The sequence below is a fragment of the Haliotis rufescens genome, unplaced genomic scaffold, assembly GCF_023055435.1.
Source record: "Haliotis rufescens isolate VD_foot unplaced genomic scaffold, xgHalRufe1.0.p SCAF_17, whole genome shotgun sequence".
NCBI classification, from domain to species: Eukaryota; Metazoa; Mollusca; class Gastropoda; order Lepetellida; family Haliotidae; genus Haliotis; species Haliotis rufescens.
Genome location: NW_025963857.1, coordinates 30,261,437 through 30,276,098, shown reverse-complemented (window position 1 = coordinate 30,276,098; position 14,662 = coordinate 30,261,437). Strand labels below are relative to the sequence as shown.

General features: G+C 38.6%; 1 protein-coding gene across 2 annotated transcripts; it reads right to left on the bottom strand.

Moving 5' to 3' along the window:
* Nucleotides 1-4,497: 4,497 nt before the first annotated feature.
* On the bottom strand, nucleotides 4,498-13,800 carry LOC124117222 (uncharacterized protein KIAA0895-like). Of its 2 annotated transcripts, XM_046478999.2 has the most exons (5): nucleotides 12,725-13,800; nucleotides 11,452-11,728; nucleotides 10,060-10,365; nucleotides 8,326-8,623; nucleotides 4,498-6,919 (listed from the first exon to the last, which is right to left on the bottom strand). In XM_046478999.2, exons 1-4 carry the CDS (start codon nucleotides 13,247-13,249, stop codon nucleotides 8,367-8,369), a joined length of 1,365 nt encoding a protein of 454 aa, XP_046334955.1. In that variant the 5' UTR covers nucleotides 13,250-13,800; the 3' UTR covers nucleotides 4,498-6,919; nucleotides 8,326-8,366. The 2 variants fall into 2 exon arrangements, with proteins under 2 accessions (XP_046334955.1, XP_046334954.1); XM_046478998.2 differs by having other exon boundaries at nucleotides 4,498-8,623.
* Nucleotides 13,801-14,662: the final 862 nt, after the last annotated feature.

Sequence of the window (14,662 nt, the reverse complement as noted above, 5' to 3'; positions counted from 1 at the left end):
TAACATGCAGCATGTATATTATCATTCTGGATCAGGCAATCCAGAGTGATGTTGATGCACTAATGTACTAAAAATAATGACCCTCCCCTAATGCTTCTCATATTTTATGATGACCCTGTCCATGTCCATTTTTGATATGACCCTCTCTAAAAATGAAAAGCACTTTATATTTTGTTATGAAATGCCCTTTACATGACCCTCCCCATATATGTGTATTATTTCATATGGCCCTCCCCTCTCCGCTAGACGCTGTATAATTTTGGGTGACCCTCCTGATTCCCTCAGACCCCACCCCTCAAGGAATTCTCACTGCACTGCACGGGTGGCCCAGTCGTCTAAGGCGCTGCGATTCGCTGTGCAGAGTTGCGTCCCTTGGGCACGCCAGAAACCTATGATTGTGGGTTCGAATCCCGGTTCGCCCCAATTATGTTTCTAGGTTTGTCAGCACCATACCAGTGCTCGTGGGTTTCACCGAAGTATTAAACGTCTGAGACCTGCATCACTTTGGGCTTTCCTCCCACATTAAGCTGACACGCCGTGATATAACTGGAATAATGTTAAAAGCGGCGTTAAACCCAACTCACTCACTCACTATGGTGTTTTCCTCATGGTGATTGGTTATTTTGTGGCAATTGTTCTTCCGTTAGTGAAGAGCCTGTAGCAACATGACATATGAACTCATTGTTGAAAATACTTGAAGATGGCATTATCTATTGTTCATCACATAACACCCAGACTTGGATCTGACAAAATTAAATCACTTGGAACATATGTGTCATTCCCTGAACAGTATATATTCTCTGCTCATAGGTGAGTGTCTTAAGTGACCATACTGTCAATGTATTCTTATGTCATGACAGTGTCCACGTGATCCTGTATCATTGTCGGTATCTGTCGGATGGCAGAGGGACAGTGAACTTGATCCTCCTGTTGTAAGTCTTTAAAGGGAGCGAACATTGGAAGCTTTTGAAAAGGTCAATGTTGGATACAAAAGTCAATTCCTTCAGTTTTGAGACAAATACCCACACCTTAAACATAGTAATTGTAAGAATTCCTCAAAGATCTTTGGTGAAACAATCCTTCTCTGCAATAATTCATGAAGTTCCATGTGGTGCATCTTCCCGAGGTACGAGTGTCCATGAGCCTATATCAATATCTATCAACAGTACTCTACAACAGGCTAGTGGACAACAGGCTAGTGGACACTCCTGCCTCGGGAAGATGCATGTGGTGAGACAGATCTTTTCAGGCTGGCAAGTCAGCTGCTTTTCACTTGTACTTTACCTTCATGAAAGATGCTGTTCATTCACAGGGTAAAAATATGGTAAATAACGCTGTAATTTATTGACTTGAACCGTTTATTTCAAGTAAAGTTGATTTTGTCAGGGAAACCTGTTAACCACCCACCCTCAAACGTAAAGAAATTGAGTCTTTTAGCCAACATGGAACTTTTGAACAGCTCGCTGATTGTGATGTTTTGTTTGTTGTATAACGTCACTCAGCAATAATCCAGCTATATGACTGTGTAATAATTGAGTCTGAAGCAGACAAACCAGTGATTAATATTATGAGTAATGTCTCACCTCTTCATGATACAATGACATGCAGACAAGTCAAGGAGTCTGACACCTGATTCATAAGGTCACCTTGTACAACAAGCATACAGTGCTGGAACCAATCCTCTAACCCAGAATCCCCACACAGGCCCCATTGTCCCTAGTATGGTGAGCTACATTTGGTCTAGGTGATCTATACCCCATTTTTTTAAACTCACCATATTGTTAACACTGAGCCAACCCCTCATTTGTTTTTCAGACCGGAGGTGATACAGTGTTAAATGTCGCGTTCAAGATTATTTCACCTATATAGCTATGTGCGTGCATATATGTGCATGTGCGTTTGCATGTGCAGGCTGCTTGTATTAGTCTGGACCACAGGAACTCAATGATAGCATGTATAACATAATATATTTGTATAGAAAAAAAAGTCACACCCCTCTATATACAAAGAGAATCTATGAATATAGAGGGGTGCGATTATTTTTCGATACGAAAATATTATGTTATACATGCTATCGTCGAGTTCCTATGGTCTGGACTAGTGATGTCACGATACAGGTGTCACATAAAACGATACATATCTCGATACAGAAGCCACGATATGATAGTATCTCTATACTACATATACACCATTTTGTGTCATTTGACAGAATAGCGTCCATAGACTCACTCATAAAGGTATGAGAGAGGGAGAGAGAGTATGGTTTTATGCTGTTTTTAGCAATATTCCAGCAATATCACGGGGGGGGGGGGGGGACACCAGAAATGGGCTTCACACATTGTACCCATGTCGGGAATCGAACCCGGGTCTTCGGCGTGACGAGCGAATGCATTAACCACTAGGCTACCCAACCGCCCCCCCATCAACATGACACCAAGTCAAGTCAACTATTCTGTATGAGAAAATAATAAGAAACAAACAAGTTTATGTACTATAGGAATAGGACAGGCAGCAAGGAAACGCTGGTCAGTCTTGTAATTGGGCTGGTTACATTCAAAGTTTGCCAACGATGGTATACTGGTGAAACTCAGCATCACTAGTCCGGACTATGCCGGTTTTAAAGTGATAGCCCACTAAGATACCATACCACAGTTTTAACATGAACACCAACTTAGGCACAGTATAATGACTCCAAGCAGACCTGTCCTTGTTTTATCCCTTGTTTAATGCCGAGCGTGAGGCAGGGTAATAACAAGTACCACATTTTAGCGTGTTTTGGTATGTCGCAGCTCGGGATCAAATGCCCAACCTTGCTCCCAACGCAAATGATTGATCCACTAAACCTCTTCTCTTTTTTTGACAGAAACAGACACAAGACAATATGTATGGAAAAACAAATTTATGATATACAAATGTATAAAAACAATAAATAGAAACATTGTCAAATACAACACAATAATAGAAAATTTATGTATGGGCAAGTTACAAGATGCAGTAGTTATCTGTGAGTAAAATATACTAAGAATCCATGGATATGTATATAATAGATATACTGCATATAAGGTAAATTTGTAGCAAAGTTTCCAACATCTTTTCCTGGCAATAAATTGGTCTGCATGAAACAATGGTAATATGAAATTCCTAGACATTTGATTGTCAGCATTGTCTATTGATAAGATCAAAAAAGAAATAATAGCAAAAGTGATGAATAAGTTCTTATAAAGTTAAACATCTAGAAAAGGAGGTCAAAAGTGACACAATCAGCTCCGTGAAAGCATGTTTTATTGGACTACATGTATGTTAGAATCCTGCATCTTGTTTAGTCTCCTGAGTGTTGTACATTGTGGTATTTCTAACAATTTTCCTGGCATTTTTCATGTCAAATAAAATTTGAATTTTTTTTCAAGGTAAATACTCCATCATAGAACTGTTTTTGCTCAAATGAAACAATTGGAATTATGTATGACTTACGAGTACACAAAGACTACAAAGGACAGGTTGGCAGAACATCGGATTATTTAGGTTTATCACTGTATTAATTATTGTTGTGTTGTTCACTTACACAAACCACCCTTACATGTTTAAACATTATGGCAATCTCATTAAAAATAAATGTTGGTTTACTCTGATTTGGTTCTTCTCTGCATGAAGATGTAAAGACTTTGACCACCAGCCTAAATGATGTAGCTTGTGTCTGCTTGACATGGCTTCATGTCCTTGTGGCCTCAATTCAGAAAAAAATGCCCTAATAAAAGAAACCCAACCCAAAACACAAAAGAATTCCGTCTAAAGTATGCCATATTGGGTGTAGATGCCAAAGCACTCAGAATTTGCAGAGTGTATAACATATCCACAACAGTATAATAGTGTAGCCTTTAATATTTTCCATTCCGAACTGCCTGTTTATGTTTGTTTTGGAGAATCAGAAATCAGACATGCTGCTCTGAATGCTTCTGCTTGTACAGAGAATTTAGAAGCCTCCACACTGATTGGCTGATTAGAGGGTTCACCTGACATGACTAACTGTGGTCGGACATTGAGGGTTTGTCTGATCTTCATTCAGAGAGGTATTAAATTCGAGTAATAGATCTGATTTAAATGAGACTGTATATTGTGTATACTGTATATAAGTTACATTCATAATATATTTATGGCAGGATTAGCTTGCATACAATTGAACAAACTCTACAATAACATACTTCACCATGCAATAGTTCAATGGGACAATGGTTACGTAATCATCCCATGTTGATGAACCACAAGAACACACGTTAACAGATGATTTCAAGGATTTCAAAAGGATAAAATATTATAATTTGCTTTTTTGCACACTTTCCTATACACCTCTTTCGTGAGGGACTGTCATTTATAATAAAGGGGTCTGGAGCGGAATTGGTCTTTGGACTATCATATTTTGATGACTCCCCATTTTTTGTAACATCTCCCTCCTCCCCCCCCCACCCCCACCCCCCCCCAATGTAACATTTTACATACCATATTTTCTTGAGTATAGTGCACACTTTTCCACCCCAAAAAACACAGCTGTGTAGAATATTATTTGAAAAAAAATACAACTGTGACATTTTTCATGCCCCTCCCTCCGATATAATTGTGATAAATATTGACGACCCCCTTTCACTCTGTCATATTTTCATGACACTCTCCTTGAATAAATGATCAGTCTCTATTCAGCAAACGGAATCGTGTCTCACTTGTCTCAAGATTTTAACATAACACTGGCTCTCAAGATGCTCAATAACAGCTACAAAAAGCATGTATATTGGGAAGATTAATACACTTTACCCACTATGCGACGACAGGAAAGCAAATCTGTTTGTGTTATTGACACATCTGTGTAACCCAGGCTTTTGGGCTCATTTGAGCTACTGGTATATAATCTCATAGTGTCGTTACACCATAGGAGCTTGTTCTGGTGTGAGTATTGTATGCTTGGGCAGATATTGTGAACTGTTTTCAAACTGTAGTAATGAGAAAATGCAATAAGGAAAGAGTACTTTATAACTAGAACCTAATAAAACTTACAGTACTCACTGTAATAAGCTTAGAAAATTGACAAAAGAGGAGGTTATTAAAACCATAAACAGCAGCTTAAATTTGTGGACTGAATGGTACTGAACAAACAATGGGGAAACTAACAGTTCTTCTTTAACAGTTGCTAGGCAATAATATACCAATTTCACGCTGCGGTTTTCTTTAAATTATCTGTAAAATACACAAGAAAAATGGACTGTTTTTTTTAGTTTTTGGTCTTCGTAGGGGGCACTTATATAAAAATTACTTATTTTAAGTACAGCGCTTAATATGTTGGATACGGTATACATGTATTACCAATTTGATTGTTTTCTTGGCTATTTATTGTGCTGAAAAAGGAGATTTAGAAATAGCTAGAATTGTTCAATAATTGTCAATAGGTGTCATAGGTGTCCACAATGACATAACACCTAGAAACAATTCAAACACGTTCTACTATACATTATAGAACCATAATCTATGTAATAACTGCTCCAAATCAATACGGAGCAATGATTAAAGGGAGGGTGCACGTTATGATGTTAACTGTACACATGCTCAAGGGAACTTCTGTGAACAGAGGTAGACAGTGTTCATATGTTCATGTCATATGAACATGTTCAAAGCACCTTTTGATGCTGACGTAAAGACAATACGCACTTGGATTCCTTGCTTTGCCACCTTGCCAGGTGTTCAAACTTCAACACCCTGAACTACGATATGTTGCACAGCAAGACAGTTCATGCACTGCGGCGATGTGTCTGTGTGGCAAATCACCACCCGCATTGCAGGTACGAAGGTGTTCAAATTCAGGGGGAAATTAACTTACATGGACAACTGACCAAATTTAGACTCCATTCCCAGCCAAGGCTTTACAATCCTCAATATCTCCAGGGCTCACATGTTGGTAAACCTACTACAACCATTCCTGTGGTTCTCACGATCTCAAATAACACGACCCTTGATTTTCATTTGCTACGCTTCTCGGTTAATGGACCAGTCAGAATGTGGGTTACAAACCAGCCTTAATGTTGGGTTGGCCTTACCAACAACATGGCGGCCAGTCCCTTTGATAGAATCTGTGAGAAATTCAACATTCAAAAACAGGCTGAGACGTAAAAGATACAAGAAACCCCTCAAAAATCATTTTGATGGAAAGCATGTCATCATGTCCACCTCCCTTACCCATTTCCCTTTTTGTTATCTCGACCTTCAAGTGGTCGGTAAAATGGTCATAAAAAACAAGGGCAGGTAATTCGAGATTGCGAGAACCACTGGAATGGATCCAAGAATTAGTGTAGGTTTACCAAATTGCTAGCCCTGGAGATATGCAAGAAGAGATTTCACCGGAAGCTACACTGTAAGGATTTTGCCTCTGCGTAAACATGATACATTATAAAGGCGTCATGATACATTTCCTCAGAAGAATGAAGAGTGTGTAGAACTGGCACTTTGGGGGATTTTCATACGTTCCTTAAAATTCAAGGTTTTGACAGAAACAAAGTAATCGTGTTATTGTGTTAGCAACATGTATCACCTTATCAAGTTAAGAATTGTGAAATGATGATTTTTAGATTGTGTAAAAATTTCTATATCCAGTGTGAAACAGTAAGAATAATCACACAAAATCTCAAAGACATTTTGAGTCTATGTGAATGCTGTTAAAAGTTGAAACAATGTTATATTCTTTTGAAAAAGACTATTTCCATTTGATGGACATTTGATAAACAAATCGATTTGTCAAATTTCAGGTTGATTTTTGCAATGTTTCCATTTCGAATTAACTTTAATCACAGATGTTTTTTAAGGCATAAACCAATGTATTCCAACAGACATTATTATCAACAGATATTGTAATCTTCCCATATGTGGACACTGGCCTTGGTATCTGTAAAATAATAACTACCGTATGAGATTCAATGTATCACCTGAAGATCACATCCAGCAAAATATCTGAACATCTAGTGACCAACACGAATACTTATATTATTTCATTTTAAGTGATTCTTCCAACTAACTAGCCTGTATCAGTGTTAAACTAATCCATCTCTCTGAGGCAAGGGTGTTAACTGACTGTAAAAGTCCAGTTTCCACCCTTGTCGAACTAGGCTGGAATTTCTGGGCTCGATCTTAGCACCATCAGTGAGTTATGTACCTTCTATGTACCTTCTGTTGACCAATCAGATTCCACCTCTCATATCATGCACATTTGGTTCAAACAAAATGGCAGCGCACAGTCAAGGAGGTCTGATCTGATAAAAACGTTCTTACTTCACGAAGTGCATCAAATCCCGTGAGTACCTTGATTAAAAGCATGAAAAGATATAGAAAATATCTGTTGATGCTGTGTTGGCAGTACACATGGTTTGCAAATCCTGCAATCAACCAAAATCAGCAGTTTACGAACTGTACGCGATTTTGTTACACGATTTTTATTGGACGATGCACAGACTTGTCAGTCCAGCCAAGATGTAACTCTATAATTCCAGCAAGGGTGGAAACTGGACAGTTATAGTCACTTAACTCCCTTGCCTCAGGAAGATGAAACTAATCAATACTAAACGATTGTCTGGCACAGTATGCAATGAGCAAAATATGTACATACATGACACAATTCTATAGAAAGAAATACTGAATCTCAATGACTGTTCTTATGCAGTGGAGCCATGTTAATACAAAGTCCAGTGGACCATTGAAAATAGAGCAACATATCTGTTGTTCAATTATTATTGACTATCGAGCTGGATTCTGTTGGGATGGCTCAGGTATCTTCAACAAGGAAAAGTCTTCAACATAGTCATCTCTACTAGTCTATACTAGTTTGAAATCTGGAAGGACTAATTCGCCTTTCCTCAAAGAATTTAAGCTAATTAAACACAAGTCCAAATGAGCTGTGGACTAGTATAACTCTAAGTGTCCCCACCTGTTGGTGAAGTTTGGCCAGTTACAAAATATACTTGCTTCTTATGACTTTTTCAAAACTGAATGGGCACTTAATAGGGAGTGAGGATTCCATTGTATTTCTTGAGTAGGTTTCAAATTTATGAATTATTATTCTTATGTACCATTTAACCAATCTTCTGACCATGCCCACTGCATCTTGAAGTTTGAAGAGATGGTCTGAGGCCATGGTGACCATGGCTTGGTGCCCTAAAAATATGACACTCCATGAAAGGAATGGCATGTTACAAAAAGTCGGAATACAGTGCAAAAATGAAATTTGAGTTGGAAAACAAATGTAAAGGGTCACTAACATATCATGAGAAATTGGGACTTTTTTGTTACAAGCCTCACTGGGGTTTTGCTGCATATGATTCTCCCACGTGAGTTCCACATCAGTCAACATCAGCCAGCACCTGGTCTGTGAGGCCATTACACTGGGCGATGCGGTCCACGTGTTGTCTGTAGATGGTCATGTTGTACATGAAGCTCGGGACCCGGGTGTTCTCAAGGTCAGCATACTCCTCCAGCATGTCAATATCCTCATGGGCAATCTTCCCCAGCTTCAGTAGAAGGCTAAAGTTGATTGTGCGTCGACGCTTCAGGATCTGTAGAGCGCCTTCCAGGTAAACCTGGTCCTTGCAAAACCCACCTGAAACAGGGCAATCGAAATATTGCCAGACAATACTAAGAGCAACATGCCTTCTTCAAGGATCTGGTCAGTGGTCAGGATCTTTCAGTGCTGCTCAATCTGTGCATTTCTGTCTACTAGTTCAAACTTGTCCTTAAGCATTTATTTCCAGCAAGTTTTGATTGGTGAGTGTGTGAGTTGGGTTTTACGCTGCTTATTCCAGCAATATCATGGCTGTGGACACCAGAAATGAAGTGAGGTAAAATGGGGATTAATGTCACATACAAGATTATTGCACTTATATGTGGGTTTGTGTGTATGTGTGGCTGCTTGTACAAGTCTGGACCAATGCCGATGTTATAGTCCTAGCCCACTGAGATACCATACTGCAGTTTAACATGAACACCCCACTCAGACACAGTACACTGACTCACAGCCCACCAGTCCTTGTTTTAGCCCCTTAATGTCAAGCCTCAGGCAGGGTAACAAGTACTGGTACTGTCTTTCAACATCTTTTAGTATGACACAGCTTAGGATCTAATCCCGCACCTTCCGCTCTCTGGGCGGACACTCTACCACTAGACCATGGAGGCGGTCCACCAGAAATGGGCTTCACACATTGCACCCATGTGGGCAAACAAACTCGGGCCATCTGTGTGACGGGCAAACACTTAACCACTAGGCTACCTCCCCGCTAAGTTATGATCGGAGCATATAAACTAGGGTTGTCACAATTCACTGATGTATCGCAAATTTACACCTTTGCCCACAAATTTTTATGTTTCTATTCTGTATCAAATATAATTTTTTAAATTTTTTACCATTTTGGAGTGAGTGAGTGAGTATGGTTTGACGCCGCTTTTAGCAATATTCCAGCAATATCACGGCGGAGGACACCAGAAATTAGCATTTTGGAATGACCCGGCCTGATACTAGTAACTACTGTGGTTTGTGTTACCTTACTGCCTTTCATGGAACAAAATGCTACATCTGATCCATAGTTGAGAAGGTAACAACAAACACACACAAAATGCTCATAACAACAACAATGAGTGAGTGAGTGTTTTACATGTTAAACATTGGTCACGGAGAGTAGGTGGATGTTCGGATGTTCAGTGGCTTGACTCCTGGGTGTTTTTGGGGCCACACTGTAAGGCGTATGTTAAATGTGGTGTCTCCTTAGGCAAGAAACTTTGTTCGAAATATGCCTGTGTTCATCCAGCAGTAAATGGGTACCTGGTAATGATAATAATGAATGATGGTAATGTGACTGTTAACCTTCTTGCACCTCACACGCACCTCGGGTTGTATACTCCTCAGGGAGCTGAGAATGAAAATCAAGTGCACACTGATCCATTGATAGGGATAATAATGTAGTGTTTTGAGCAAGCTTTAGGTTGTGGATTTAGCAGATTATAAGTATGCACATTATTATTATGGCCAGACGTTATCGTTACCTGGAAGTGATGTGTCTACCTGTCCACGCTTGGCTCGTATACAGTAGTCCCACCTGACGTCAGGGTCATGGACAAACTGACCTAGGTCTCGGAACAGATCTTTGAGCGACATCTCCGATGCCTTGTATGCTGTGTAGTAGAGGAGTGCAGCACGCCACAAACACGGGTCGGGGCGGAACAGGACGCTGTGGAGGGAGGCAAGCCCCTCCTCCGTAGGGTTGAGAGGTTTTAGACCTAGCTCTCGTCTTGTCTTGAAGTTGTTCCAGGGCTGGTAGCGGTTGTTCAGACTACGCAGATAATGGGTTCCTGCACAATAGAACATCTTCAATATTCCAGGGTATAATATTTCCATTCTAGTATAACAAATACCCTGATTGGCACTGAGACAAGACTTATGTTCTCAAACAGAAATAATTTTCCTTACTGTTTTATAATGATGTTAAAAGTTCTAACCATGTTAATTTGTTACAACTGTAATGCGATTCATAACAATGTTCATGCGTTGCCGATTACTGCATGTATTTTAGATTGAGACACGTGGGTTACAATAAAAAGCAGGCACATTTTCCCTTTAAGTAAATTATTTACAGCGCATGTGGCCTGATTAGACTGATCAGATTCAACCGCAGCCAGTAATAATTCATTGAATGATAAATTTTGTTTACGATTTTATGTTCCACGCTATATTGAGTAAATTGTGTACATTTGATTCAACAAAGGATATTGTTTGGGGCTAAAGTTGAATGTTTTCTAATGCAAAATGTTCAAAACAATTTACATTTACAAAATGCTCTGTTTTACTTTGGTACAACTCTAACATTCTGTTAAATCACATCATACTGGCATGCAAAAAATATATACATGTATCAAGTATTAAGAAAAACAAATTGTCACTCGAAAAGTTTCTGAAGACTTTAATTGATATATTTCATTTAGAGAAATCAATTGCACACAAATCAATACAATAAGACAGTTTGACAGAAAATGGAAAAATTTGGCAAATGAATTGTCTAGTTAATATATGTCTCTATCCTTTTTTTTTCTTCTTTTTTTAACATGGACAATTTCCACTCATGTGCTGTAATGATTTAGCTTCACACTTAGTTAATAAACATGGCAAATGTAGCCTGCCGCTTCACCATTTGTAAACATTGTTGTACACCTGTACCCAACTTAAATTTGCTGTCTGCGGTATAGGTATGTAACTTACACCTAATAAGTATACCACATGACATGCTACTCAATGTATAACTCTGTAATATCATATACTAAATTGAATAAAAAATAATATTAAAAAAATAAAGAAAGATATTGGTTTTTCCAACATATTTCTACACGTCAATATTTGTGTTAATTCATACATGATTAGGATGAATAAAGAGCCTGTCTTACCAATCTCATGTCTGAGCAGTCCTTCCGCCCACTGCTCTCTCAGGTTAACAACGCGTACATTCAACATTGGTTTGCCCTTTGACCTTGTCATAGACCCACGTGAGATGAGGTCCTCGCTGAGGTTGAGACAAATCTCGGACTCAAGGTCCTCCTTCCTTAAGAAACGCTTGACAAGACACAAAATCTGTGGCCTTGTAAGAATGCGGCCGCCAGTCTGTTCCTCAAATAGTTCATAGCTGCCATAACGCTGTATAGCTATCTCCATGATGAGCTTGGCCTGAAATTGTCACAAAAAAGGATCAAGTGACTTATATAAAGCCAGAATAACTTTATTATTAGATTTTCATCCATAACAACCAAACTTCCAAACACCCTTCCTTCCATCATTTTATCGTCCCCAAGTGCCTGCATATGAAGAAAATCACTATGCTCCCTATAAATCTACCAAAGAAGTCCAGCCAAACATCCATACTCAAGTAAACTTCATCCGTGGAGAATAAATGTATGCATGCCTTGAACAAATTAAAAATAAACCACTGCCCGCCTCACATTTAAATAATATATTATGACAATGATCATAAGCACATTACTAGCGACAGAAATTGGCAGTAGTCCTGTAGTCCTTGCAAACTGCCCAACAGTTAAGGTTTCATAAGGACTAGCCAACATTTGCCATTTTAAGGGATTTGCTATATGTTATCATTATAAGGACTAGTGGACTAAAAATGTTAGTTTCTATTGCTGAATATCATTTCAAATTTCCAGATTTATTGTTCTCTTAATGGATGAAAACCACTATTTTGCTAAATAAACTGTGTCAACCTACTGCTAGTGGTTCAAGTTTCAAATGCAAGCAAAATACAATTGTTTCATTAGAATTCTTGATCAACCTCTAGCTGCTTTCTTGTCATGCTTATGACTATATAATGGTCAACGCATATTATGAAATATCGGTAGCATAATTTGTCAGTTGCTTGCATCAACTCTTCAAGAGTAACTGAGAATCAGAACAAGTAGCAAGGATTTATCTAGACCTGCCTTGAGTCTGATTTTCGGTCCCAAGTCTGCAGAAAACGTTAGTAATATTTCCAAAACTGGAATTAAATATTTATGAATTCATGTAAGTACAATTATAACTAATGTTATGATGTTGTATTTCTCTGATAACAGGACCAATAAAACAGAAGAGGCATTAATGCGTAGTTTTATATTAAATTGTAGGACCCGCCTTCAAATTGAATACTGCATACCGGCACTACTATATATTTCTTACCTGAGACAGATACTTGTCAGATGGACTGGTGAATCTACTCAGCACTTCTGGTTCAGCTGGCGTTCGGTAGATAAACAGTGGGTTATAGTTGAAATTGGCTCTCATGAAGCGTTCCTTTTCTGCACGTTCATTTTCAGGTTTGATTGCTGCTAGCAATGGTACTTTTTTCCGACGTTCATGTGCTTGGGATGAAACTACTTGACCAGGCTGGCGAGGATTCGGTGATGACAACGTATTAATTCTGTTAGGCGTTGGTGCTCGATTGATTCCTGGTAATCTCGTTTTTGAGGTATAAGTGTCAACATTTTCTCCACTACTTTCAAATGAATTTGCTATTCCATGTGAAACATCTGTGTAACTAGAAGACACCAGTGACTGTCTTTTCCGTAAGAGTTTTTTTCTCCTTTTCTTTCTGTTGACAGATTCGGATGACACTTTACTGTAATTAGTGTCAGGGACTGTCATCACATCTGGATAGTTGGCCGACTGTATTGGCACTAAAGGACCATGTATGTCACTTGCCATTGAAAGACTGTCAGGTTCACAATATCAAAGCATTTCTGAGGAAATTATCAAATCTCATTCTCGACAGAGAAATGGAAGGTTATGTATATGCTTACAAAGAAACACTCAAAGTAGTAAAATATATTTCTGGCAGAACGGTATGAAACTGTAGTGTATGATAATTTGTCTAATTAGATAAATAAGCTTAGCTAATAATGCAAAGACAAGTTAATGGACCACATCATATAACTCCATCCACTGACAACATGACCACTGTCAAGGTCATTTCTGAAGATAGCCAAAATGAGGTGTTGAAGAAAGAACTGTGTTATTGACAGATCATTGACTCTGTCGACCCGTTGGACCTGTCGATACGTCGGAGATGATGACAAGATGGCGCCTCATGCAAAACACTAACTAACTACTCCAACACGTTACGTTGATTAACCCAGTTATACATCAATGGCTGTCATTTCATATCATATTCATATTTTGTTCATTTACGAAATGCGTCATTCAGTTTTTGTGAGAAACGTAAACACAACTTTCGGCGGCCATGTTTTCCTGTTAGTCATCGCCTTGGCAACGTACAGGAAGTAAACAGTGCGCGTTGAAGAGTTGTTGCCCTTGGACCACACGACAATAGTTTCAAACGGCGAGTGAGTTTTTGTTTAAAGCCACTTTGAACAGTTTCTTATATCACAGCGTGTCAGCTTGATGTGGGAGGAAAGCACATTTTCATCTATGAGATAACAAAAATAATCTCCCCAAATAATGATACAGTGAAACGTTCGAATTTTCTTCTAAACTGGAACCCATTTATAGGTACAAAAAATAAATATATAAAAAGAAATTAATGGTGTAGATCTACGTAAAAGTTTCCTTAATATATTTAATTTTCTCGATATTTTTCAGGATTTTAATTTCATTTTGTCAATGCTTTTGAGATTTGTGTTTAGTAGTATTCGGGATTCAGGGATGAACAATGAAATTCAGATAAGTAAAATATATTCAGGGGAGGAGAGGGTTGGCACCGTTATGTAGCGCGACCACTTCTTATCTGCACAGATGCCTTGGTGGGTTCGTTTACAAAATAACAAAATAAATTGCCTCCCGACAAACATTTTTTAATAATTTGGATGAAAATATAATAATTCATCTAGGGTGGTTTTGTCCTGTTTTCATACACGTATACTTCCTTGGAATTTTATTGGATGTTTAGAATCACGACACCGAGAGGCATTTTGTAGTTGGGGTAATAAGTAAAGATGGAATATGGATGAACAAGTTCTTTTTACAATTAGGAGCGACGTGCTCTAAAACAGTTATCAAACAAATGATATCACATGCTTGATAATGTACAGTGTTAGAACCTCTTTCTTCATAACGGTGTTAGAACCTACCCCAAACGTCGCCCCTAATTGTACCACTTAT

Bases quoted from the DNA above. Each gene is read 5' to 3' on its own strand.
- LOC124117222 (XM_046478998.2), bottom strand. From the start codon at position 13,249: ATGGCAAGTGACATACATGGTCCTTTAGTGCCAATACAGTCGGCCAAC. The intron at 11,729-12,724 runs GTAAGAAATATA...TGACAATTTCAG, and splicing joins CTGACAAGTATCTGTCTCAG to GCCAAGCTCATCATGGAGAT. The intron at 8,624-10,059 runs GTAACGATAACG...GCCCTGTTTCAG, and splicing joins GGTAGACACATCACTTCCAG to GTGGGTTTTGCAAGGACCAG.